The sequence below is a fragment of the Toxotes jaculatrix genome, chromosome 18 (assembly GCF_017976425.1).
Source record: "Toxotes jaculatrix isolate fToxJac2 chromosome 18, fToxJac2.pri, whole genome shotgun sequence".
Taxonomy (NCBI): domain Eukaryota; kingdom Metazoa; phylum Chordata; class Actinopteri; family Toxotidae; genus Toxotes; species Toxotes jaculatrix.
Genome location: NC_054411.1, coordinates 4,631,445 through 4,657,647, shown reverse-complemented (window position 1 = coordinate 4,657,647; position 26,203 = coordinate 4,631,445). Strand labels below are relative to the sequence as shown.

At 44.8% G+C, this 26,203-nt stretch overlaps 1 protein-coding gene across 1 annotated transcript; it reads right to left on the bottom strand.

Moving 5' to 3' along the window:
* Positions 1–1,467: 1,467 nt before the first annotated feature.
* rnd2 (Rho family GTPase 2) lies at positions 1,468–26,203 on the bottom strand. The gene is made up of 5 exons (XM_041062566.1): positions 25,876–26,203; positions 25,272–25,359; positions 7,512–7,621; positions 5,662–5,796; positions 1,468–3,435 (listed from the first exon to the last, which is right to left on the bottom strand). Exons 1-5 carry the CDS (start codon positions 25,975–25,977, stop codon positions 3,166–3,168), a joined length of 705 nt encoding a protein of 234 aa, XP_040918500.1. The 5' UTR covers positions 25,978–26,203; the 3' UTR covers positions 1,468–3,165.

Sequence of the window (26,203 nt, the reverse complement as noted above, 5' to 3'; positions counted from 1 at the left end):
ACCTGTCACTGACCTCTCACCTCGCTCGTCTCCATATTCGCGCTTTTGTTTACACAAATTTGATTGGCTGAGCAGAGTCACATGGGATGCTTAACTCGCATGCAATTGGCGCGTAAGGTCCGCTAAACAGATACCGTAAAGACTAGAAAAGCTGTGCTGGTTAAAATATTAGCGCCCCGTCATAACGTGTAATGTGTCAATCCCTCAATAAGTTATTGATTGTAGGTCTGGGTCCGCATGGGACGTTGTCTGGGACCGCGATCCGCCCGCGGTCCGCCTGTTAGAGACCTCTGTCCTACAGCAAAGGCATATCTGCAGACAGTAAAGATATTGAGTGGTTTCATCCTCTGCCACCCCTCCAGAAACCTGCCATAACAATTTGCTTTGTGAACAGATCAAAAAAAAAAAAATGCACTGCTGAGGAAAGGGAGAAAGCTGAAGGGATCCAACACGTTTGTGAATGAACATCTGACAAAGAAAAACGCTGACGTTGCCAGACGGGCATGCTTTCTGAGAAAACACAACAAGATCCAATCGACATGGACAGCGAGCTGCACGGTGTTCAGAAAACTGGAGGAGGCGAACATGCTCGTCATCAGGGAGACAGGGAGAGTTGGACAAGTACCAGTGGAGACAACTCACGGGAGAGCAGCACACCGAGGTAATGAAATAACTGAGCATTACTCGTTTAAAACGGGTGGTTACTCGAACTCGGGGCAGCTCTCCGAGTTCATGAAGCTTAAGGATAATACTGACTGTTACCACTTTGAATGAACTACCCGAACTTGAACTCAGGACAGCTTGTTAAGAGCACAGAGCGTGACTCTCTGTGGACTGGAATGATGATGGAGTCTTGTAAAGGAGTGGGGTTGTTTAAATCGTAAAGCAGTCGAAAATGAGCCTTGTAAAGAAGGTAATATAATTTTTCAATTTAACAGCGTTCGCGATGAAGAGATCAAAAGTATGAAGCTCCAGCTGCAGAGGCCTGGGATGGCCTTTCTGAAAAGTGGGATGGTTGGAATCTCAAAACTGAACATAAACTGCATGAATTTGAACAAAATAGTATTTATAATTTATTTCCTGGCAGAGAGAGGGGGGTTTAATTTGAGAGGAAAATATAATTTGTAAAAACATTGTGTTCGTACCAATCTCAAGAGCATGTGTGTTTTAACTTGTGTGTTTGGTGTAGAACCGAGTGAAAACAGTTTGAGTAAGATGCACAAAAAAATAATTTTTAGAGGTACAAGGATAAAGAAGAGGCCTTGTTTGTCTCAAGAATGCAATGCTTGCTAATGATGATGTTGAATGATAGAGTATGTTTGCACAAAGAGGATGAGTGTAAGATGGACACTGGGACGGACAGATGGAATATTCAAGATAAGCAGTAAGTTTATTGATGGAAGAAATGTCTTTGCCCTGAGCACACTGTAAACCATCCAGTCTTAATCTACAATTTCCGTCCTCCAGGTACGAGCTGTGAACCCTTTCAGGCCTACAGGAGGTGAGTAACAATCCAAAGACATATTTTGGTGCAGTGTTCCTTTTATATGTCCCCCACACACCCTCTGTCACTTTCCACTTTAGTTTCTTGTCTTAGTTTGTTTCTCTCTTCATCTACCCCAGTTGTCTAGCAGGGATGTAACAACAGTTAAGTTGTCAGACAACACCGACAGTTATAAAGGTAGAGCTCTTAGCTGCTGCCAGAGTGTTTTGACTTACAGTAGATGGGCCTGTCCACTCTCACCTCCACCTAAATGCTGTCAGGATACAGCAGCTGGCCAACTGCAGAAACACTCCAGACATAAAGTCCTGCTGTCTAAGAGAAACGGTCTACTTTGAGACACTGACCAATGGTCTGTTATACAGAAGCAGAACAACAACTTTAAAAGGTCCGGAGTCGTGGGAACAACTGGACAACAAAATTGTTTCTCTGTCAGTGAAAGAGCTCACGTCATGTCATCTGTCATACCGAATAGACTTGAGGTTCCTGACACAGCGTGGAGTCAGTCGCTACGAAAACACTACTCTTAGTGCTCGGGTGATGCTGCATTGCAGTTGAAGTTTGTTTTTGCCAGGTGAGAAGTCTGCGAGGTGTACACATTACCCTGAAAGACTGACTCTTTCCTCAGGCTGCAGAGCTGTTTGGCTCGCAGGGCTACATGAGAGCACAGAGAGTCTGTGTTAATCACATGATCTACATCTCTGATGCTGCTAAAATATTTTTTTTTTAAAAAAGGAAGGAAACTTCAGCCAGAAATCGTCCTCTCCCTTTACAGTTAAGCTGCTGCTTTATTTTAGAGTTTAGTGAAAGTACAACAAAATAGCCCTAACATTTTATCACTTTATTTACCACAAAGAAACATCTTTAAAATAGTGACGACAGCACTTAACTTCAGTGAATCAAACTGACACTATTGGAGCTGATGAGAAAAATTGTGTTAAAATGAGAAATAAAATAAAATCAGATATGTTGGGACTATTTTTTCTTTTCTTAAAATGCACTTGTGGTAGTAATGCTCACACACACCTTCACAACATTTCAGTCAGTGTGACAAAAATCTAATTTCCAGCTCCTAATGTTTGGTTTGAGCCATCGCTCTCCTAATCCCTTTTCAGCATTACTGTACATACACGTTTTCCTCTCAAATATGGCAACAGGAAGAAACTTCAGACTGTGCAGCTGGACAGTTAGTCCTCATGTACGCTCAGCAACACCGTCTTTGAAAACCAAGCTTCATCCACAGACGTCTTGCTTCAACATGGTTCTCCTCACATGCACTTCACTCTCCTCACCGTCACTTCCCCGCTGTACCATCCTCTTATTAGAGCCGTTTCAGGAAATTAATTCCTCTGTAATACCCAGGACCCAGACAGCACTTCCACTATCACAGCGTCCTCATGTCCAGCGAGTTAGTCCAATTTGCCGTCGTTTCAAAACAACACAAATATGTAAACAGCTTAGAAAATATGCAACACAGGCAACCAAAAAAAGAAAAAATCCAAAGCATTTGTTTTCACAGCGCAGTGTTTCTTTTTTCCTCGCTCCTCTGCAGTGCAAAAAATGATATGAGGAAAAAACAACAACAAAAAACAATAAATAGACTTTCTCTGTTATATATTTCTGTGTTTATGTATGTACATATATATATTTATAATAGCGGGTCTCTACATGAGCACACAGCTCTTGGCTCGGTCTTTCCTTATGGCCGGGGCCTGGTCCATTTGCTCAGTCCGACCGGGCAGGGGCGGCAGGGGTAGCTGTGAAACTCGCTTCAGGCCCCTGCGGGAACTGCTGCGTTTTAGCTGCGGCTTGTGCGTCCGCCGCACCGACGCCAGCGTGGTGATGTGGAACACATCTCGGACGCTGTTCTCCGAAACCTTGGAGGTGCACTCCACGTAGGCCACCGCCCCCATCTGTCGAGCTATCGTGCTTCCCTACAACACACACAGTCAGGCAAAGCAAAAGATTACTGGCAAGCAAGCAAACTTTATATCTATGTAGCGTTTTTCAAAACAGATGTGACAAATAAAAAGGGAAATGGGAGAGTGAGTGCAGCATTTTACGAGAAGCGCCACAAAAACAGCATTTTGTGTAACTTTTTGTGTTGACATCTTCACAAAGCATTTTTCTTGTGCTTCTCCTCCTTTTGAGTGGTTTTGTATTCTGCTTCTTTTCTACCAGAACTCTTGTCCACAACACACAGCGTCTTTTCTCTTGTATCGTCAGGCTTTTAGCGGCTGTGTTTGACATGAGTTTACTCCACATCAAGGTGCTGTGCGAGCTCTTCACAAAAAAAACAGAAATTTTACAATACGCGTCCCATCCTTCACTGTACCTTGGCATGAGCAGGCCTTACATCTTAACAGTGGAAGACTAATAAATGTCCCAGGGAGAGGCAGCAGTCAAAGCCGACAAAGATGTTGATCTAAACCGTAGAATGAATGTCAATGATCTAAACATGTCTGAAGTAAAGCTCCTCAGTCTGAGGCATGAATAATGTAGGTGCTCCGACTCCTCAGTCTGTGGTAACAGAGTGGGAAGAGCAGCACAGTCTGCTGGGCCAGTGCTGAGAGAAGAGACTAAACTCTAACAGAACTCATCCAGCACAAGAGCTTTACCCATGAGCGATGTTACAATACACCCAGTTAATTGAGACCGTAAATTGTTTGTTTGAGATCACATCAGAAACAAATTTAATTTTGAAATCCCTCGGCCTCGCTCTTCACAGAGTAGAGTACAGTACGGCCTCGCCTCTTGTTTCATGATCAGACTTGAAACGCACATTCAGGCAGGACCAACACATGCTAAGTTTTGCAACAGATGAGGCAGGACTGCATTTCCCGTGACCCTAAAATCCCATGCTTTCCAACACAGAGAGAGCTTTTCATCGAGGCTTGATCCTTATCGTGCTAAGCCAACATGCAAGAACCAATGGCGTTCTCATAAGGTGGAACGGCAGATTTAGATTCAGGTGTGGCGGCGGCGGGAGGGGGCGAGGTAGAGATCGTCATGACAAGCGGAAAAAGCTCGATCGGATCTCAGGCAGATTAGTGTGGAAATGTCTGGAGTTCACACAGTGGTCACTATCGCCGGCGGCTCCTCAGCTGTGTTGGGATTCAATTTAAGATCAACAACAGGATAACAACAGAGGCTATTGGATTTGAGCACCAGAATGTTTACTGTGCACAGCTTTGCCGTCTGCTTGTGTGACACACATTTTCTGGCCATGTTAGAGGCACAGACAGTAGCTGCCCCACACCGAAACAACAACAGAGAAGGAGCCAAACAACACTGTAATGTGGGCCTGGCCACAAATGATCCCCAGCTATTTTACATTAGCTCTGTGGTGTGCCACTCCATTTTTTTGTTTATGTATCTTATTTACATGAACTGTCTGTTTTTCAGTTGCTGATTTTTCGGCGGCTGCGTGCTTTTAGCCTCCGTGGAGCTCTCAGACGGCAGCAGGGGGGAAAAAAGGACTCCTTTGTTCTGAGGGCTTTTGTGTGGTGGTGAAAAAGCCCCTCCACTTTTTGTATGTCCAACACGGGAGAGCACAAAATGAACACGCTGAAAGCTGATTAAAATTCACAGATTTACAGAACAGTTTATCATCCCCTCCCTCTTCTCCCCATCCCCTTGGCTTAGAGGTCATGGCGGCATGCGATAAAAGGGCTCACTCATTTATCAATGTCCGTTTTTCTATTCATCCTGCATTTTGAAAATCCCTAAATCTGCATGAATATTTCATTTGAGGGAAAAATGTGTCCCTCGACATAAACTCCACTAACCGCCCGTGCCTCTTCCGTGGCCCTCGCCATAAGCAACCTTACATTGCTTGTCAGCAAATTTCAGTCAAAATGCCAACCCCAGCAACGTGTCCCCGAGGGGTTTCACACAGCTCTTATTCTGCAGTGGTTGATTGTGTTGCCCGAGCCTTCTCTCACACTCCTTTCCTACGGGACTTCACCAGAGAGGCAATGCCACTGCTGATCCTAGATGGAAAAAATCCCATATTATCGCTGGATTGCTTTCTAATTTCTTTTCTGCATCCGTTGTTGTTTTCAAATCTGCCTTTCTTCCCAGGGCGCCTTCCAAGTCCCTCTCTCATTATTTATCCAACCCCCTTTCTCCTCAGATATCCATCATGCGCTAGTTCTCACCTGTTCATGGGTGACAGGAATGAGCCGCTGCTTGGAGAGTTCCCTCAGGGTGTTGACGTCCGTCCTCATGTCCAGTTTACAGCCCACCAGCACCACTTTGGCGTTGGGACAGAACTCTTGCGTCTCCCCTTGCCACTGTGGAGACATGAATCGGCAAGAGGGACAGAAATATATCAGTGGTTGCGCGAGATTGAGGGAGATAACAAACATTCGTTCTGCTAAGAGGTCAAAGGGAAATTAAAATGTCTTCTACGGATTTTTTTTTACAACTTTTAACTGACAAGTGTGTGGAACAGGGGAATGTTTGGCATTTTTGCTGACCACTTAATGAACTGACTAATCATTTCGGCTCTAAATAAACAACATAACACAAGCTAAACAACCATGTGACAGCTTTATTCATGCAGGATTGATTAAGGGTGCTATTCGTTTCTTAGACAGCCCCCATCAACGAATCTCTTTCAGGGGTTCTGTACAGAAAAGGTTGACCAGTCTTCCTTGTAAAATCACCCTGAGATTTAATGACACTTCTGAAACTCAGCTGAAACAACACAGTCTCTCCTCCCCACGACACAAATATGCAACAGCAGCAGCCGACACCCTTGAAATATTCCACATGCCGTGTGCAGGATTCCAAGGTGTCCATTCATCTTTCATGCTGAAAACAGCCTTTGACCTTTCAAGACCATCCCTATTCTGCCATCAACATCCAATCGGGAGCTTTGATTGTTTAACCCTCACTCCTCCCCCAGCTCTCACCCAGGAACCTTGGTAACCCGCTTGTTTCTAGAGGTCAAGAGTCTAATTTGGGATGGTGATTGTGCAACAGGTTTTCCATGTGCCCCTGGGTTTCAGAGATTACCAGGACGACAGCTACAGGTCAGGGGTCATGGCAACCCCCTGCCAAGGGATTCATGGGAAAACCAAAAGCTTGACGGCAGCTCTGCTTCCCCCTGTTGACAGAGTTCACTGAGGCTTGTGAGATATTTGTGGGTTAAAAAAAAAAGAAAGGTGTCTTGGGTTAGATCCACAAAGTCTGCAGGGGCATTTTAGCAGCTCCCCTCAGACCACTAAACACGTCAACGGGCCAGCCGTGGGAACTGTCTTTGGCCCACAACAAGCACAGTTCAAAGGCAAGCGCACACACATGGCTTCAAGATGAGAGACCACTAAAAGGCACAGGCCTGTTTTACATGACACACATGCACGGAAACAAAACCAATTAAGCTGGATGTCTCTACATGTGTGATAGTTATTTCACAGTGTGTGTGGCACAAAGTCGGCCGGCTGTAAAAACACATCCATGACCGCGACCTCGCCCAGCCAGTGCCACACTTAGCCACCACTCAATTTTAATTCCAGTATCACAACATCTGAACCATAGGCCACTTTGCAAATGTTAACTGCCGCCATCTGGCCAACTGTTGTGCATAATACCCAGATTTTAAATTTTAAATGCCTACAGAAAGGCAATTTCTAGGACTCTTGAACAGGCTCTTTGATATGGCTGGTGTGGCTAATTTGCGTATCTGATATTCCTCTCGAACCCACCATGCTGCAAAGCCTCTCTTCTCATTCTTCAGTCTGACCTTCCATTGCTCAGAGGGACGTGGGTCAAGTATCCACGGACAATTCGATGGTATAAAAGAAAGGGAGGCTCTAACCTCTGAGCTGATTTGCTCTATTGTTGAGCCATGAAAATGAAAGCTGCTGGCACAGAAATCTGAGCGTATACAAGATGCTGATTGGGGAAAACTGAATTTCTTTCCGGTTGGTTCTCCTGTGTCACAGCGGATATTAAATGCTGATCCACAGTGTCGAGAGGAGGAGGTGAAATAAAAAGCACTGACCTTCTTTATGACACTGTCCAAAGTCTCTGGGCGGCTGATGTCAAAACAGATGAGAACCGCATCTGAATCAGGATACGCCAGCGGCCTCACGTTGTCGTAATAAGAGGAACCTGTGGACACACAATAACATATGGCATAAGGTCACGATGTCTTCTGAGAAATTCTTGTGTGTGCTTATTTTTAACCGATTTAACCCCATGAGATCCTTCATCTCAGCCATATGGCTTTCTCTGTCAATTAGAAACATACTGGAGGGTGATTGAAAGGTCATTAATACGTGGGCAGGCGATTAAAGCAGGAGCTGTGACACACACTTGGACATGCTACAGCTTGAACGCGCCTGTTTGCACTCTGCAGATGCAAATGAGTCTTGATCTTAACAGTTGTGTGCACGTATTTGAGTATCTTTGGCCTTCCTTGCAGCTGTGGCGTCCCTTTATCACAGTGCTTCACGAGGAATGTCGAGGGGTTACTCAGAGAACCACGCACACACATGCACACACACACTTAAAAGTGAATTATAGTGGGTTGAGGACCGGAGGACTTTTGCACACAATCCATAATCATCTTGAAACGACAGGGAATGCCAGCACAAAGGCCAAACTAAAGGTTGAACCCCTTAATTCTCTCGACTCATCCCTCTTCCTGTCTCCCTTGCAAATGGTCCTTGATTTAAAATCTTTCATTTCTTCCCAACTCTATCAGATTCACATGCACTCACGCACTTCTCCCCACTCTCGCTTCTCATTTCTATACCTTGATCAAATTTGAAGGCAGAGTGGCGCCTCTGTACTTTCACAAGCCGCTCGGTTACACGGCTCCTGCTCTCTTACAGCTCTCATTAGGAGACTTGTAAAAATATCTCGGCTCTCTGGGAAATGTGGCTGCGGCTGTGGGCATCCTCCCTCCTGCCTCATCTGGTAGCTGGTGCGGACCTGATCTCTTCTCGATTGCAGCAGCCTCCTGACTGCATAAATTTAGCGTCATGAAACCACATTTTACGCTCACATTTGCTAGAAATGTACCTAAATCTGTGAAACACATTTTGTCGATGGATGCTGAACGCTTTGATATATAAAACATCTCCAATACTGCATTTAATCCTTTAACGTCACACAGACTGATCATGATAATTATAGATTATCTTTGTACTTGCAGTCACTGTGATTCATACCAGACCTGACACAACAGGCAGTCAGCCTGTTAAAGCTCTGCATGCCTTTGTCTGGCAGGGTAAATGGAGTCTGCACAATGGTGCTACAGCCTGTTTTAGCATCACTATGTTCTCTTTGTTAATGATGGAATGAGACGACGACAATAGCTGCACGCGGCCCGTACCCCCCATCATTCAGCAGGCTGTCCTACGGTGACCTGCTCCCTCTCCAATCAGAACAATGCAACAGGCTGCATGTCACAGCCTCTGTATTAAAGATTGATGGTTTTTGAGCCTTTTTGGGGCCTAGACTTTTCGCACTAGAGACCTCCTCTGGCTGATGCACACGCTCTTTGAAACTTTTTAGTTTTTATAGGACCAAATGGCTCAAACTGCGGTAACACAAATTGTAATCATATTGTTCTTTTTTTAAATTATTGTTTTAACGGGCAGATTCTTCTGTAATGATGTTGGTTCTGGGAAAAGGTGTTTCTGCAATTGCGACTTTAACAACGACCACGAAACTACTGCACAACATGGCAGTGTTCCTGTGGTCTTGGTGCATGTGCATGCATCCTTGTGCATCTGGATGCAGAACACAATATAAAACAATACAGGAACTTACCGATCAAATTTTTACTCTCTAGCATCTCTATCAGTTAAAACTTCAAAAGGTAACTTTAGAAATTGCAAAAGCCTAAAGGCACTTTTCCAGAATCTTTGATAAAAATACTTTTGACAGTGTTGTTTCTCCACCTTTAAAAATATATACTGCAATTATATTTTCAATGTAACAGAGAAGAAGTAACACTAGACCCCCCCCCCTCATCTTATTAACACAAGATTGGTACTATTATAAGAAGGACTAACACAGTCACACACACACTTCCAAAAAAAGCCCAATCACATGGATGCAAAGTTTCAACCGTCAGCAAAGCACACACTGTACGACAGCGAGCCTTGATTGGTAGTGGTCACACATGAGGAGCTGTAGCTGCTGAAGCTGGTCTTTAGTATGTATCACAGTGCGGCAGACCTGTACTGAGGTTGGAGCTGAGGAAGAAAAGAGACAGAGCATGCGGGGGTGGAAAGGGGACAGAAAAGATTTAATGACTTTGACGCTGGGGCGAGGGCAAGGTGCATAAACATGTGATGATGAGAGAAGCAACCGGGGGAATTAACGCAGAATCCAGATGAAGGGGTAAGAGATGTCGGCAAAGGACAGTTGAGACAATGGTGCTTGTTTGACTTAAGAAGTAATTAGTGGCTAGGACGAGGCCGTTGGGATCAATTTGTCAATCCCAGAGATCAAAATGATTGGCAGGTCACGGTCGCATGACGACAGGCCTTGTCACAGCACAGCATTTCAGAGCTCCTCTGCCCTAAGCGATGTGGGAGCTACCTCAGCACTTTTGCAAAGTCAGAAAAAAGTCCTGCGAGGGAAAGTAGAGGAGAAAAAGTGCTGTGTTTAAAACAAGCTAAGCAGGCACAAATAAAAGCCAATCACCGTGGCAATCAAGAACACGAGGAGGAGGAAGAGGAGGACAAGAAAGGGAAAAACAGAGTTTTCTCCTGACTGTAAAATATATCACCTCTATGTATGAAAGGCACTCGCCCCCCTACCAGCAAAGAGACATGAGTAGAGATAAAAGAAGCTGTAGCTGTGGAGAAGTGGAGGAGAGGGGGTGTGCAGTGGGTGTTTAGGTAGGTAATGAAAGCACTGGACTCGGCAGGACAGATCAAATAAAGAGGTATGAGAGCTCTGGCTTGGCTATTGGTCGAGCTGGCCTGTGCCCATTCACTGTGAGGAGGAACAAAAGGTCAATTGAATTTCAGACAGAGGCAGGATGAGATGGATGGGGCAGGAAGGTGAGGGAGGGGAGCACAGCCTGGCAGGAACCACTAAAAACCATCACGCCTGGCAAGGAGCGGGACCCTGCCGCGCCGTGCCAAGGACAGGCATAAAACACCCCTAACAAAACCTCCTAGAGCATTAGCATTAGCCTGATTTAGCACCGGCGATCTCTCATGGTGAGGAGTGGAATTCTGTCTTTATTTCCACAGGGGTAATTAGCGCTAAGCCATGCTACAGTGCCGCGCAGGAGGCTCCGCTAAGGAGAGGTGACAGAGGTGGGAGGAAAGAGTTCCTCACCAGCCGTCAGTTAAGCTTCCTCAAAGGCCAGAAATATCCCAGAGGATGTTGAGGCGGACAGAAACTTAGTGGAGCGCTAATATACAGTAATAAGGCTTGAGGGTTTGTGGTATGACTTCATTTATGCCTCCTCTCCCCTGACACGTCAACTCCCCCGTAGGGACAATCTGTCTGAAACATGACAGCTCTCCATCAGCTCATTCCAACCCTCTTCTGTGTTTCCACTTTATGGGGACAAACAAATGAAATAAATTTAACAATAAAGCACGAGTGGCGCAGTTTGCCTGAGAAGATTCTGCAGGAAACCTGTGAAATTGAGTGTGCATCAGCATCTAACAAAGCCTTCCAGTGTTCAGTGCATTAATCTGAACCATCACAGCAGGAATTTTCTCTTTCTCTCTCTCTGTTTGTTGCATGCTCATTGCAGACGCAGCTGAAAAGCAAACCATTATGAGTGAGGGGAAAAGAATAGTCTTCGCCTCGAGGCACTCTGATGTGTTCATGCACATATGGCAGGGAGTCAATAGCAACTAACAGCCTCATTAGGCCATATAGACACTCTGAAAAACACCCATGCACACAAACAAAGGCAGGGTATGAGGGGGGGGAAAAAAAACGCCCTCTTAAATGTCACCAAATCACCAAATAAACGAAAACAGTTAGTGTGATTGAGTTAGCCACAACCTTAGAAACACAACACATTCAGCGCCACATACACTGCGTCTTTTTTCTTCTCCTGCAGCTGTTTTCCTCTTGAAATCCACCTTCAAAGCAAACCAAAACATTTCAAGTTGGGGTGGCCGAGTATCGTAGCAACCTGGAGGGATGCAAATGGCTTCATTGTGAAGCCCTGAAAGGAAGTAAGGAGGAAGTGAGCAGGAGAGCGAGGGGTTCGTGGAGGCTAATGACTCCGGTGCACTGACGATTAGAGGTATCTAAAAGCAGAGAAGGAGAGGGTTGGTGCTCCATCTTTTAAGAGGTTCAGCAGACTTTTCATTGCTCAAAGTCCGGCCTGTGTTGTGAACTTTAATGGCGTCTCCTCAATCACAGTTCTACTCCAAACAGAGATAAACAGAGACTTCTGCCAAGACACCCTTTGAGAGGAGGTGGAGTAACTTTGACCCAGTGCACCGCTCTGCTGTACAAGATAGCATTACGTTTTATTATGTGAGTGGAAGCCTGCACAAAACTCTCTTTTACAGTCCCACATCCAGAATCCAATAGAATCGACCACATATGGAGCCACTGACCTTATTCACACAGCTGAAATTTTGAACTCGCTCTACAGGTAGAAAAATTTCCCTGGGATACTAGCATATAATCAGTGTTACACATGTACTGGAAGTGGGGGGACATATGTGTGGTTTCGCTCCAAACCACGTGTACTTTACGTTTTTGTTGATCATTTTCAAATGGAAGCTCTACAGTTCTACAGAGTTCTAGATAACAATAATAATTTTCATAGTGTTCCAGGCAACCACTGGTTTCCATTCATTTCCGTGCGATATGAAAATGAATCAGCCGACTCTTCAAACATGTTTTTCATTTCTGTAATCCATCATAGTGAAGTGTGCATTCATTTCGGTCAGTATCACATTGTCGTTGCTTGATAATGCAGTGTAAGTGCAGATTGATTTGCAATATGTCATTACAATAATTTGACAAATACTAATGCAGACTTTATCTTCACTGTGATGAATCGTACAGCTCGGTGTAGGAGCCGATGTGGGTTTTTTTTTTCATTCTCTTTTTGAATCTGCTCTGTGCACAGGTAAATCGCTGGGTATGGTGCTTTTAAATTCTGGAAGCTGTCTTTCTAACTTGTTAGCTAGTCATCAGCTCTATTAGGTGTAGTACATACTTTCCTATTTAATACAACATAATTGTAAACACAAGCAAACAATGCAATCTCCGTCCTGATATGTGGAACACAACAGGGGTCTATTCAATTATTGTAAGAAGACAGCGGAAAATAGAGACAGGAGGCGGCGCGGTATTCTTTGCTTGATAATACAAAGATGTACTTCTGGGCTTCATTGGATTAATATGGATTTTTGAGTTCCACTTCCATATTCCTCACAATGTGAACATGTCATTCTTATTGAGATCGACTATTTTTAGTCAATTTGTTGTTTCTTCTGAGCGAAATCCGTCACATTCATGTTTCCAGTGTTCAGCTGTTTTTCCTGATCCTCCAAAATAAGCAGCAATGATATGAGGTCTGTGTGTCTGAAATACCAAACCTGGGTCGTTATATTGCAATCGCAGCTTTAAGATTACACCATCACATGGTGGCCAGATTTTGTGTAGCAGCAAAAAGACACATAAACAGACCGTTTACAGCTTTGATATACTCAGCTCGCGCCGCAGTCTCGTGTAATGAGCTTGATGCAGTGAATCTGAGCGAAAAACCAGCTCAACCCAGTGAAACAAACCATTAGAAAGTCTGTAATGAAGCAGCCTCACCTGGTCTGCCCTCTAGGCTGGGTACTTCTATCTCTGGTTGCTCAGTCAGACATACAGGCTATATATACCACACACATATACACATACACGTGCACACAGATAAAGCTGTTGATCTGTAATAGAGATGGCTGTGTCAAGTTTTCAAAGGCATTAGCACGCAGCCGGGACAGTGGAGGTGACACTGGGTTAAATGGCCATTAACCTTCCATGTCTGCAGCCTTCACACAAGGGATATTGATCAAAGCCCCTGCACTTTTCCCTCTGGAGGAAGTGCAGCCTTTGAAGGGCGTCGAGCACCTTCCACGGATCTGCTCTGAGCCCCTGCTGCCGAGGAGTTAATGCCTGTGTCTGTCGTCCAATCGCAGGTTGAAAAGCGGAGCTGGCCATGGCGCTGACAGCACAGGCAGGGGACAGAGCAGCATTACTGGCTGTCTCCTGCTCGCCCCGGGGGGATGGGGATGGGAGTAGTATCTCCGCTTTCAGTTTCTCCTCACCCCCAGCTCCTCTTTTATAATCACACATACACACACGCACACACACATACACACACTCCCATTCCACCAGAGAAATAGCCACGTATTCCATCTCCTGTTGTTTGATCTCTCTGTACGTCTGTGGTTCATGCTGCGCTTTGCTCACTATAGATCACTATACCTCTTTTGTCACGCACTTTGTCTGTCAATCTATATAGTCCCTGTCTTGCTTTTTTTTTATTTCCCCCTTCGATCCGTTTGAGAAATGACTTCAGATTTGTAGTGGCAGTCCACACTTTGGTGGTGTTCACATGTTTACGTGCCACAAACGCCTCTACTATTTGCGAACGACTGGTGCCTGCGTACGGGGAGAACATGCAGGATCTGGTTATATCTGTTTCTGTGATTCCTCACGCTCTGCGTCTCTCACACCAGAACCGTCGAGTCTAGTCAAAGCAGCAGCAGAACCAGCAGCAGGATGTTTGGACAAGGTCCACCAAATAACACAGTTAAAAAAAAACAGACAAGAGCTAGTTAAAGAACACCAGATGCTGACTTGAGGATTATTTGTTCTTTTCACTACCTCTTTCACTGCTCAGACCAATCACTGTAGGACCCCAGCTGGTTCCAATAACCCCAACACAGACTGCAAGTCTTTTTTCTCTATTTGTTTTTGTCTGGTTGCTCAACTCGAACATGTAAAAACAGAAGGATCTCACAGCAGGAGAGAAGAGGCTTGTTGGAATATCCAGTTTCACTCCTTAAAAGCTGATGTGTTGATCAGATCGGACAAAGGCCTTCAGGACACCAGCTGTCCTGCCCTGTGCATGGAGGAGCCACCGCTTTAAAAGGACCTCCAGATAGAAGGGACATAAAATCAAGTTACACAGTCAAGATGGTGTTTTTCTGATCAAAGTAAAGCATCATATTTGGCCTTGATGATCATTGCATCTTCCAAACTATTCTATTAGCACTAGGCCACGTTCACAAAGACTCTAGCACTGCATGAGGCAACTGTGGCTATGCAAAGGGCTGGCACAATTCAACTCCTGGCAAATTTTACACACACTGGACTCAACCTGGCTGTACATTGCTACTTGCCCCCATTGTCGTCATTGCCAACGCTGCCACTAGGTGGCGCCAAAACGAGGAATTTTCAAACCCTACAAATTGTTGCTTTATTTGGCCCTGGGTTTGGTTAACTTTTAAACAGATGCCGTGAAAATGTTGTCTCCGAATCAGCGGATTGTTAATTGCACCTTGATCTGGCAAAGATGCCAAAAAAAACTGAATCTGAATTGAATATTTTATTTGCTTTACAGCTCCGTTTTCGATAGTCTTTGAGGTCTCGCCAAATTGTTTGAAGTTTGCTGTCAGCGTGAAACACCCACTCTAACTCTTTGACCAAGCAGTGGTGCTTGCCATGCCACAATGAATTCTGCTCTGAAAACCTCCCAGCCCTCGACGACTCCCATCACCTCACATACACACCCAGTATTCAAATTTTTATCTCTTTATATTCCTTTTCACATGTAAAACAGCAGCGACCACATCAGTTCCACTCCTGCACATCTTTCAATCTCATACTCTCTCCTTTCGAAACTTGTACTCCCGCTCAAGGATTTTCATTAAAACTTGTAATAACACCGGCTGCAGCTTCTCTGTCCACCGCTGTCTGCCTGATATGAAAGAAGTGAGTGAGGAGTGAGAATATTCATGTGGTAGCTACACAGGCATATGACAGAAAAAAACTTGTGAGTGGAAAAGGGCATCCTCTGCTCCAACTACTCCACTTCCTTCAGTGCATAACCATCCAAACACATCCCTATCATGATGCTATCTATCCCCCAGCCCACTCTGCAACCCCCCAGGGAGCCGCCAGGGAGACATGGCACTACTTCAAGTGCAATTTCACTTCCACAAAAGCGGCAGCACCGAGAAAGAGAGTGTACTGGATCTTGTTTATAAATAAAGTCATCCATAAGTGATGAGATCTGTCGAGTGTGTGTGAGCGAGGTGCAGGTGGGGGGTGAGAGATGGAGGTGAAAGACGGCCTCTCTGCCTGTATCCCCTTACGCTCGGATGGGCTGCAGACGGATGCTGAGGGTTTTGCTCCCGTGGAGGTGGGGAGCCACGGGGACTGAGCGCTAGCTTTGGGAGCAGCAGAACCAGTCAGTGAGGCTGTTTGAAGTGGGCTGATCAAAGCTGGCACCGCATCGGGTTCTGTTGCACTCAGCAGAGGGAGCTGACCACGAGAAAACACACAGAGCCTCAGTTCCCTGGATGGGTTTCCTGTCTGCCTGGATGACTGAGGCATTCACTGCTGAATAGGAACAAATGCCTTGTTTAGAGTCAGGGTGCATTAGTTTGTGTCTCTTGGCTTGTTAAAGTGAATTTTCCAAACATATGAACAGTGCTCAGGTAACTTCATGTGTTACTGTAATCACATTACGGCTGCCCGTAATAGTTAGCTTTTTTTAGTAATTGAATTACACTCACTGGTCAGCTGAAAATTGTCTTCCTTCTGTTATATATTAAACTTCGAAGTGATTTCAAATTGAATTAAAACCTGCATGAACATCTATCACGTATAAATAGGGATCAACACATCCAGTGTTGTTTAACAATATTCAAACAGGTTCATGCACAAAATTATGTGCCTTCAAATAGAGCTACCATTTGTTCTGTATTTATTAATTTAGGATGAAGAAGAATAAGTTTGCTTCTATTCAAATATCTATTAGGGAAAATTATTTTTGCCCCGGCTCATTGGCCTGTGAGCATTTGTGCACAAGCCTCTCTGCTAAATAATGTAAATAAACCACAAAATGGTACAGAGGGCTGGAAGCTTTGATGAGTGAAAATACTCTTTGACTTCAAATTTACATAAAGAGTGGAAGAGAATCTCACTGTAAAATGTAAGCTGTGTCCAGGTCAGGTCTGTCTGAGCACTCAACCAGAAAATAAGCCAGTATCAAACTGGTGGTTGTTAGCATTTATTCATTATAAAACACAAAAGCAAGTAAGAACCCTCCCAGTTCATGTAGTCAAGTCCATGTGCCACAGATCATGTTACTTCAGGTCAATGAAGGCAAAGGTTGCACAATTAAAGCACGCTCCCTCCATCTCCTGACACAATACACGGAAGCGCTGCATTAAATCCCTTCCAGGACTGTTTTATTTGGCCATATGTATGTGCAGATGAGTGTTTAGGGTGTAGCAAGAGGGCTTCAGTGGTGTGAAACTGTGACACAGTTGGCGCGTTGTGTGTCTGCTTCCCCAAGGACCAGAGTGGGTCAGGTCCCAAGGGTGCCATGGGCAAACCTTACTCACAACACAAAGCCTCGGAGGGTGGGGTGGTGGGTGGGGGTTGGAAAAGCACAGATGTACACTTGTCCTTCTGTCTACTCCTTCTGTCCCCTTTCCCACTTTCAAAATAGTGAATACTTGCTGCTCTTATAACATGTTCTAAGGGCACCCCCCCACAAAAACGCCTCCCATGCTTTCCTCGCATCACCCCCTCACTCCCCCAGTCTCTTTGCCTATTGGTCGAGGCAGCTGCACGCTTTCCAGCCGCATTGTGCCAAAGCTCCCACTCCAGCACCCCTCATCAGCCCCCATTACGCCTCTGGTCAGCTGAGAAACAATAGGAGGGGTCACAGGGTCAGAGCTGTTGGAATTCCCATACACTAGTCCATTCAATCACACACATGCTCGCACATATATGCATGCACTCACACGTATCTATCACATATACACGTTTTTCCTTTTTCTCTATTGGATTCAGCTTCTTTCACTTTAAAATGCATGTTACATGAACATGCACGCTAACGTCTGAAGGTGAACCTGAAATATTGCTGTATACTTTTGTCCTTCTGTGATTTATCTGATGCATATTCCACTTTGTTTTACTTGTTCTGTGTGATCTCTTTGTATTTTAAAGAATATTTTCAAGAATGAATCACAGCTACAGGTTAAAAGGTTAATACTGGATGTAAAAAGACAGATGGTGGCATCGTTATCAAATTAATTTTGGCCAAAATAGAGAAAAATACATTAGATAATGGTAACAATGTCAGTATTGTGCATCAGTACTGTTAACATAAATGTATTGTCATGTCTGCCCCTTCACATTTCTGTTGCCTTTTATGCTTAACAAACAAAACAGTTAAAAGTTTCATTTTCTCACTTTGTTCTCTGACAGTCATTATAATAGCTAAATTCTCCTCTGTCAGTAGCACGACATGGAAGGGCTTAAGACAAGGCTTGTAATCTGAGTCAGAGTGAGCTCATCAAAAGCCTTAAGTACTCTTTTTTTCTTTACAACGAACCAAAAGACCGCTTTTAATTCTGAACAGTGAACGTTCAGTCTCTAATAACTTATCACTTTGATTATTCCAATGGCACATTAACTACATAAAAGCCAAATGCGGCCTATCTGCGGTGTGCAGTGCTCTTCAGCAGTGGACATGCTATTTAAGCAGATTATACACTTTTGCCTAGTCCTCAGCTTTAAGCTGACAGTACATTGGAGGCTGAGATGCGGTGGAGGAACGTGCGGTGGCTCCCAGCTCATAACTGCATCCACGGTCACATTTATAGGCTCCTGTGACAGGGATATGAGATCACAAAGACCGGGGAGCTGCATCCTCTGAGGCCTCCCTGAAGTGCTTGCTTTATTGTTTATGGGCAGGTGGTCATGTGGGCTGCTCGGGACGTTTTGTACCCATGTAAAAAACAGGCAGAACCAGGGTTACATGCCTGTGCGGTGCAGGTGGCAGGCTGCACTTCCTCGTGTGTGGGTATAGGTGTCTGTGCGAATGTGTGTGTGTGTGTGTGTGTGTTTTCCTGTGTCACTGAGGAGAGCAGATATTCTGTGGTAATTACAGCCTGTGTGTTCCTGTCGGTGCGGCCGGCTGGCTTTCACGCAGCACTTCTGCCCACCCCCTGCTTAGCACGGCCCCTGAGTGCCGGTGACCTCAACGCAGCGCTCCAGCAGCCACCCTCACTAATGGCTTATCAGAGATGGAAAAGAAAGAGGGGAGGATTAATAAATACCACAGAGGAAAAGTAACTGACAGTCCCACCTCCAAGTTATGTTATGCTCTCCTGCACCCATTCTTCTGTTCCACTTTCCTTTGTTTCTTCATGTTCTCTTATAGCTACTGCAACGTATGGGCAGCCATTTCCTCTTCAGCTTGTTGACCCTTTGTGTAACAGTCTGAGAATATGATTCACAGAGTGCTTAGCTGCAGGGATGGAGCACAGCTGCTTGCCTGCTCAAGAACCAAGACATCCAGCCCGGCAACTAGGGCTGCTGGCTCTCCTCCGGAGTTTCCATAATGTCACACAAACCCACTCAGGGAGTCAGGGTGCAATCAAGTGCAGCACTGTGCACGAGAACATCATTATTCAAGAAGTTTAGAGCAGGAGACCATTTGCAGAGAGGAAAGGAAGACGACGGAAATGACTAGAACACAGAGAGCATTTGTTCTTGCAATGTCAAAATAATTATAGTTATCCATAGTGCGAGGTATGCATGCATCTGTATTTCTGCAGGTGTTGTTTGAGTTTCATGTATTCATGGGTGACAGTGCAACAATAATGTTTGGTTAGCTGTAAATTACATTTTAGTCATGGCTCTTACCAGCCCCTCAGTGGCTGTTAAACTGAAGCAAACTACATTTACATTATAATTTATTTTTCATTTAGACTTGAAATATATTTAGTTGCATTTATTAACGAATGAGTAACTGTATCAATTAAATGATAATATTTTTAGTTCTACATTTTTACCCTCAGTATTCCCTGTGTGACTCCTGGATGTGTGTAATTTACCACACAGTGACACACAAAGACCGCTCGTCCACTGCACCGCAAAGTTCATTTGTTCTTTGATTTCCAACATGTGAAGCATCTTTGTGGGTCGAACCATTGACTGTAATCTCTGGGATTATCAGGGAAAGCCTGCCAGAGAGGCTGCAGGCTCATCCCAAACCTGACGCCAGGGGGTGAGAGTCTTGGCTGGTAGGGGGGAGGGTTGCGCAGAGGATGAAAGATATTCTCTGTGATTCTGCTGCCGAAGAAAGAAGACTGCAGACTTGGCACGAAGACGCAACTTTATTTCCAGCCCTTGCAAAAAATCCAACATGGCATTCACAAGTCCAACAGCATTATTACAAACTGTGCTCAGCTGTTCTCCTGCTCACGCTTCAGCCACCAAATCGAAAACAGGAACTTCCATTAGTATTTGTATGGCGGATTCACACAAACGCAACACAAAGTGTTACACCTGACATAGCTTTTCACACTTCTGCAGGACTAAGAGTCTACAGTTATGCGAGTGGCACAGCAGTGCTTTGAGCTGAATACCAATGACAGCATGCTAACATGCTCGTCTTTAGCAGGTATAGCATGTTCACCATCTTAGATTAGCATTTAGGCATGCTAACAATTAGCACTAAACACTTTCAATTAATCGTTTAAATCATTTATCAAACAAAAATGCCAAAATCTTAACTGCTTCCATCTTCCCAGGTGTGAGGATAAGCTGCTTTATTCTTTTTTTTTTTTTACATCATTGTAAACTCTGTATTTTGGGGTTTTGGACTTTTGGCTCTGAGAAACTGTAATTGTCATTTTTCACCATCTTCTGATATTTTCTAGAAAGCTTGATAAATGCGGAAAAAAAAAAAAATCTTCAAATGGATAGTAAAACTAATAAGTAGTTGCAGCCCTAACAAGAACCACTGCTATAATACATGTAAGAATGAACTGGTTGGTCAAGAGACACTATGCAAAATTTCTTCAGTGAAAGTTTGTTTAATTACTGGGACAGAAAGTTATTTTCAGTTGCAGTGCTCTTCTGTTTACTCATTACCTAAAACTGTCACACAGCCGTTCTCCCCCAGTGCAGGGGGGTGCCTTCCAGCCTGCTATGCATCATCAAAACAGTTTCGTTTAGGCAGTTATTGCCCTGGGCTGGTTAGGCAAAGCGTAAGAGCAACTTTCAGGGCTTTCGGCTCAGTGCATACATTCAGGCTTGTGAACAGCATGTGAAAAGATGTCGTCATCCTTCCCTTCAGGATGCTGACAAAAATAAACAAAAGGTATATTTACAGTCTGTGGTTCAATACGCAGCCGGCTCTCCAGCTCCAGTTGCAACCACCTAAACAGTATCTAATTCTCACATTGGAAACTGTTCGATTGAAAGAGTGAAAGTGAAAGAAAATGAGAATGTTGGTTTGTAATCCTTTAACGCTGGGTCTGATATTGCAGTAGTGAGTCAGAGAGGCCAAACCGACCAACAGCAAGAGCCAAGAGCAGTTAATGTTATCTGCTGTGATCAACATGCTCACTACTCAGATCAAATCAGGTCTGATAGCACTCTCTGAGCATCCTCCGGCTCCAGTGAGCTGTGGGTTTGAGGGCAGAGGGGGGGATGGGGTGGTCTGTTGATTTTATTTCTGATCTGTGTAGTGGTTGGAGTTCACTCATTCTCTATTAAAGATTAATCAAGCGTAAAGTGTTGAGGAACAGAAAGCCCAATGAACTCTGTGTGTTTTTACAGGCCTCTGGATGCCCGACCGGTCCACTGCGCCGAGAATGTGGAGTTTAAAGAGCATAAAGACACCAGGAATGTTGGAAAGTCGGCATGAGAGGAGGGAGACAGCCGAGACTGAGACTCTGAGTGAGTGCTGGCACTGGGAGTGGTGTTACACACTTGCAGTATCTTGTTATCATCTCTCAAGTCAAAAACAATCACACCTCTGACTGTGAAATCACAAGACAGCTTTGTCATGAGAAGTGAGTCACAAAAAAACATGAAAGACATCTGTAACAAAGGAAGACTCAACGGGGAAAAAAGGGCTCTGAAATTCATGCGAGTGGTTATTTTATTTAAGTATCTCCTACAAATAAATATTTTTCAGCTTTCTATAGCCGATTGTGTTGCAAAATAATGCTTCAAACTGTCGCCGGTTCATGAAAGCTTTTATGTTTATTGTAGTGAAAGCTGGTGTCAGGCAGGTCTGTAGCAGGAAAAATCCGCCACTGTGCAGCAAGTGACGCGTTTCATGTTCCCAGCAGCAGAAACAGCACTTTGTTTGGAAATAAATAGAGAAAAAAAAGAGGGGAAGAAAATGGGAAGCAGTAGCCAACATCGCTGATCAGACAAAGAAAGCCAACAGACAGTCAAATTCCAACCACAGAACCTCTCAGGATAAAAGGGATGGGCACATGGGTTGAATGGCAAGTGATTTCTGGGAAGTATGGTGCAAAAACAACACAGCACAGGAGATTAGTGCAAAGATGTCAGCAAAGGAAGAAAGAAAAACAAGATTCCTGTGGATTGCCACTTGAAAGTACACTGTAGCATGACTAAACAGAATGTAAGAGTTCCAGTTTTCATGTGAGAAGCAGGTCAGACATTAGAGAGGCAGCAGAGAAGAGATGTGAAAACACTGCTGTACGAACTGTGGGGAAACCCGGCCTGTCATGGCTTGGACTAGTAAGAAACAGCATGTATACCTCTTAGTGGCTTATTAGTCTGAGGCCAAGGCCAAGAGGGAATCTTTCCCAGGCACCCTTGCCATATTGGGAAGAGAGGAAGAGTGCATTAATGCCTCAGGCCTGGAGAAAACCCAGACTGGCCGACTACCAATGGGCCCCACGAGCATTGACAGTAATCACTAATGGTCCTTAGACAAGTTATCACCAAGCCACACTGACATTTTGACTGCCTGGGTTGCTTTAAAAGTCAATTAAGACACAGATACAGGCAGTGCTGAAACAGCATACGCCATCAAACACCATGTGGCCCCTCACTGGTGTAACATAGATGCCAGATGCATGCAGTGGTTTCTCTTATTTTAATTACATTCAATTACTTTCTAATTGACTTAAATTCTGCAGATGGTCTGGGCCGAACGCAGGGCAGAATACAAAGCGCAGCTGAACGTTGCCCTCTGGCCACGAGACCTCCCTGTTTCTGTTTAATGCTCCTTAAAATACTCATTCGTTCAGGGAACGCAACACAAACACGCACGTGCACAAACATACAGATTTACGCTCGGTAATGACCTCGATTAGATAAACACCTCACCCCTGTTCTCACCCATCCACCAAGGACCAGAATTAATAAGACCAAACTAATCAATGGTCGACTTCCACGCCACAACAATGCAAGCTGGAAGCATTTTTTTAATGGCAATACACATCTAACCATGCCAGAGAAATGTGAACCAGGCGAGACACAGGCTGTTTGAATAGCCTCGCCTTGGACAGCGATCAATAACGCTTTGTGAACGGAGCCAGACCACAGCAGGCAGACCTCACCAGCAATTAAAAAGGAGACAGTACTTTATGTGAAGAGGCTGAAAGCTTGGGTGTCAGAAAAAAAAAACCCACAACTGTATATCTGGGGTGGGTATGGTGTATGGCTTAGGAAGAGCAAGTGGAGGACTGACTGATGCAAATGTCAAGCTGAAATGAAACTTCTAGTGGACCGTAGTTGCGCCACCAGAAAGTAGCACAGTGAAATTCATTTGCACATCCTCTCTGAGAATAACAGGCACTGGGAGCTCGGTGATGTACTTGCAGGTCATGCAGCAGCTGCAGTTGGTTGTGGATAGTTTTGTTAGTGGCACAGTGGACATGAAGAGAAACGCTTCTCGTTCGGCACACAGCTCTTCCATCCCGGACTCTCCGGTTCTCTGTTACCACAAAGGTCAGCACTGTCAAACAAGTCCCACAGACTGGATCCACCCTAAGCCAAAGCACGTCACACATCTACGTCACATTCAGGACCAACGCCACTGACTGTAGCATTTCCACTGAAATAAACTGATTTTGGTCTGAAAAATCTCTCAGTTTTAAATGATGGTGTGAACAAGTCCTAAGAGCCTGGGCACTGAACTGGTGCTGCTGCTGCTGCTAGGGTACATGAAAGAAAATTTTAAAAAAGAAAAAAGAGAGAGAAAAGGAGAGCTGAAAGAGGAGAGGGGGGGTGAAGCAATAAAAAAATCAGATACTAAAATGGGAACGATGGGAGACATGCTATTTCCTTCAGATGAAAGCCTTTCTCGTCTAAGTGTGAGCCAATTATTTTTCTTGTTGAGAGAAAATATGAACATCTGTGTTTGCTGTGAATCAGTGAATAATGCCACGCCGCACAAGGACCTCTGAACGCGCACACACACGGCATCGCACACAGGCACACATGCTTAGCAAACACACACACACACATTTGCCCTGTGGGTTGGGTGACGTCATGTTTGTTTGTGGGGTGGGCGGCTCCTGGATGAAGATTAAAGACTAACACTGCCAAAGGTGGTTTTGGGTTTTAAAGACGGACAGAAGCACAACATTCCCACTACATCATTAGGCTGTTACAGCCGAGAGATAAGGAACTCCTCTAAGTAGTGCCCCCGAGCCCCAGAGGACCCTGACCCCTGACTGACAGGCTCAAGCTGATTTACTCTCTGGGTCGACGTGAGGTCCAAGGAAAAACAACATTCTTTCACCAACTGACTGTGTAAAATAAAAATACTCCCATCATCTTTCCCTGGAAGATAGTTTTTAGGTTTGGGAATGTTTATGGTAAAATGAGGAATTCCCCCTGGGAGGATCCCATATTCAGTCCCCTGACGGCTCAGCCGTGTCACTGGTCAGATAGCTGACAGGAGCCTCTGGTCTCAGATGACCATGATGAGATGCAGAGTCTCAGAGTGGCTCGGAGTGGTAAATCCATCCACGCTGACAAGGCTGGGATGAAAGTAGAGCATGGATTTCTGTGCAGGAGTCTCACTGTTGCTACTTGCTCTGCCTGGCAGCCAAAACCACTTCCCCAGCAAGATGCATATTCACACACTGAAGCCCAGTCACACAAAAGATCAGGGACCAGACAAAGAATGGGAAAGTCCCCGTCTGATGGCACAGCACGGCTGACAGGGATTCCTTTCTATGGACTAACAATGTTTTTTAGCCTGACATCACCAGTCGTTGCTATTCAGAGCGTATCTGCGGTGATTAAATTTGACGTTTTTAATGCCTCGAGAGTTTTAGCCAGGGGCGGAACAAACCTCTGAAACAACATTTACAAAATTACAAGTCACTAAAACTCTCAGCCCGAAACCTTGATGAATGAATTTCTTTCAGGGTTAACGGAGGTAAGCGCGGTGGCCAGCTGTGTAAACTCTGGAAACATGACTCTCTTTACATTGATAATTCTTTAATAAACGACTTAATACAATTCGGAAATGAAACAAACCTTGGTATCAGAGTTGAACTGGAGGAGCCGAAAAGCAGGAATCTTCATCTCATTAGTGGACAGCGTGTCTCATATCTGGCTTAATACACTTGTCTTTCTTGGATCAAAGCACTTAAACAGTTAGGGCAGTTACTGTTCCCCTCAGGCACATCCTGTCTTAATTATCCACACCCTCACCCCTTTCTCTCTCTTGATTTGATGTCAGCCTTTCAGAGACGGTGCAGACAGAGACGTGAAATTGTCTTACCTGACGTGTCCCACATATTCAGCTCAATCCGTTGCTTGTCTATCTCAAAACTGGCTGTGTAGTTTTCAAACACCGTGGGCACGTAGTTCTGAAAATAAGGGATTTTATTTTAGTTATTCAATTAAGAGGGACAAGATAAGCCTGTGTTTACACAGCCACAGGCTTCAGAGGAGTAAACCAGTGGGAATATTATATTTGAAATAATGCAGCTGTCAGATAAAATACTGGCATTTCACAGCAGAGCTAGAACTGCAAATCCCTTTTGGGGATATAATAGAAATATAGTGGCACTGTAGCACATGGAGACAACGCCTTAAAGTTTTACGGGCAGCACAGACACAATAAAAGTCAATTTAGGCATTACAGGACTGTTATTGTGATTTTACGGGCGTTCATTATAGTTTCCTCTCCGCCAGCTCTGTCTGTCTCTCTCCCCTGTTTTAACATTTCTGTCTTTAGACAGGTGTATGTAACCTGCTGAACAAGTGATCAAGTTGAGCTGTCCAATTATACATTTTAATGTCAGGGCTCGTCACACATGAACAAACTACTTCCTTCCTCTACAGAATAAAAACATTAAGTTCAGACTTTTGACAGGACCTACCTCCGGATAGCAGTCCTTGGCAAAAACGTGCAGGAGCGCCGTTTTCCCACATTGCGAGTCCCCTACCACCACAATCTTACAGCGGCTGCCTAGACTGTCCATGTTTTGTCCGTCAGAGGAGTACTGTTGACGCGGGGATGGGTTGCATCCAGCATCCGATACGAGACGCGGCGGAATTGAAGAGCGGAAAGAAAAACGAGCAAATACATGCGCCGACCCGGTGCGCTTTATCCAGCCGCTCCTGTCCGACGCGCAGCCCTCCGGTGTCCCTGACAGAGTGTGTGTGACTGGTCGGCTACCAAAACCACAGTCAGGACGCACGCAGCCC

What these genes read in the sequence shown, in the direction of transcription:
- rnd2 (XM_041062566.1), bottom strand. Translation starts at nt 25,977, where the DNA reads ATGGACAGTCTAGGCAGCCGCTGTAAGATTGTGGTGGTAGGGGACTCG. An exon ending in CCAAGGACTGCTATCCGGAG is followed by an intron (nt 25,360 to 25,875) that starts GTAGGTCCTGTC and finishes CCTTATTTTCAG; the next exon opens with AACTACGTGCCCACGGTGTT. An exon ending in GAATATGTGGGACACGTCAG is followed by an intron (nt 7,622 to 25,271) that starts GTAAGACAATTT and finishes GTGTGTCCACAG; the next exon opens with GTTCCTCTTATTACGACAAC.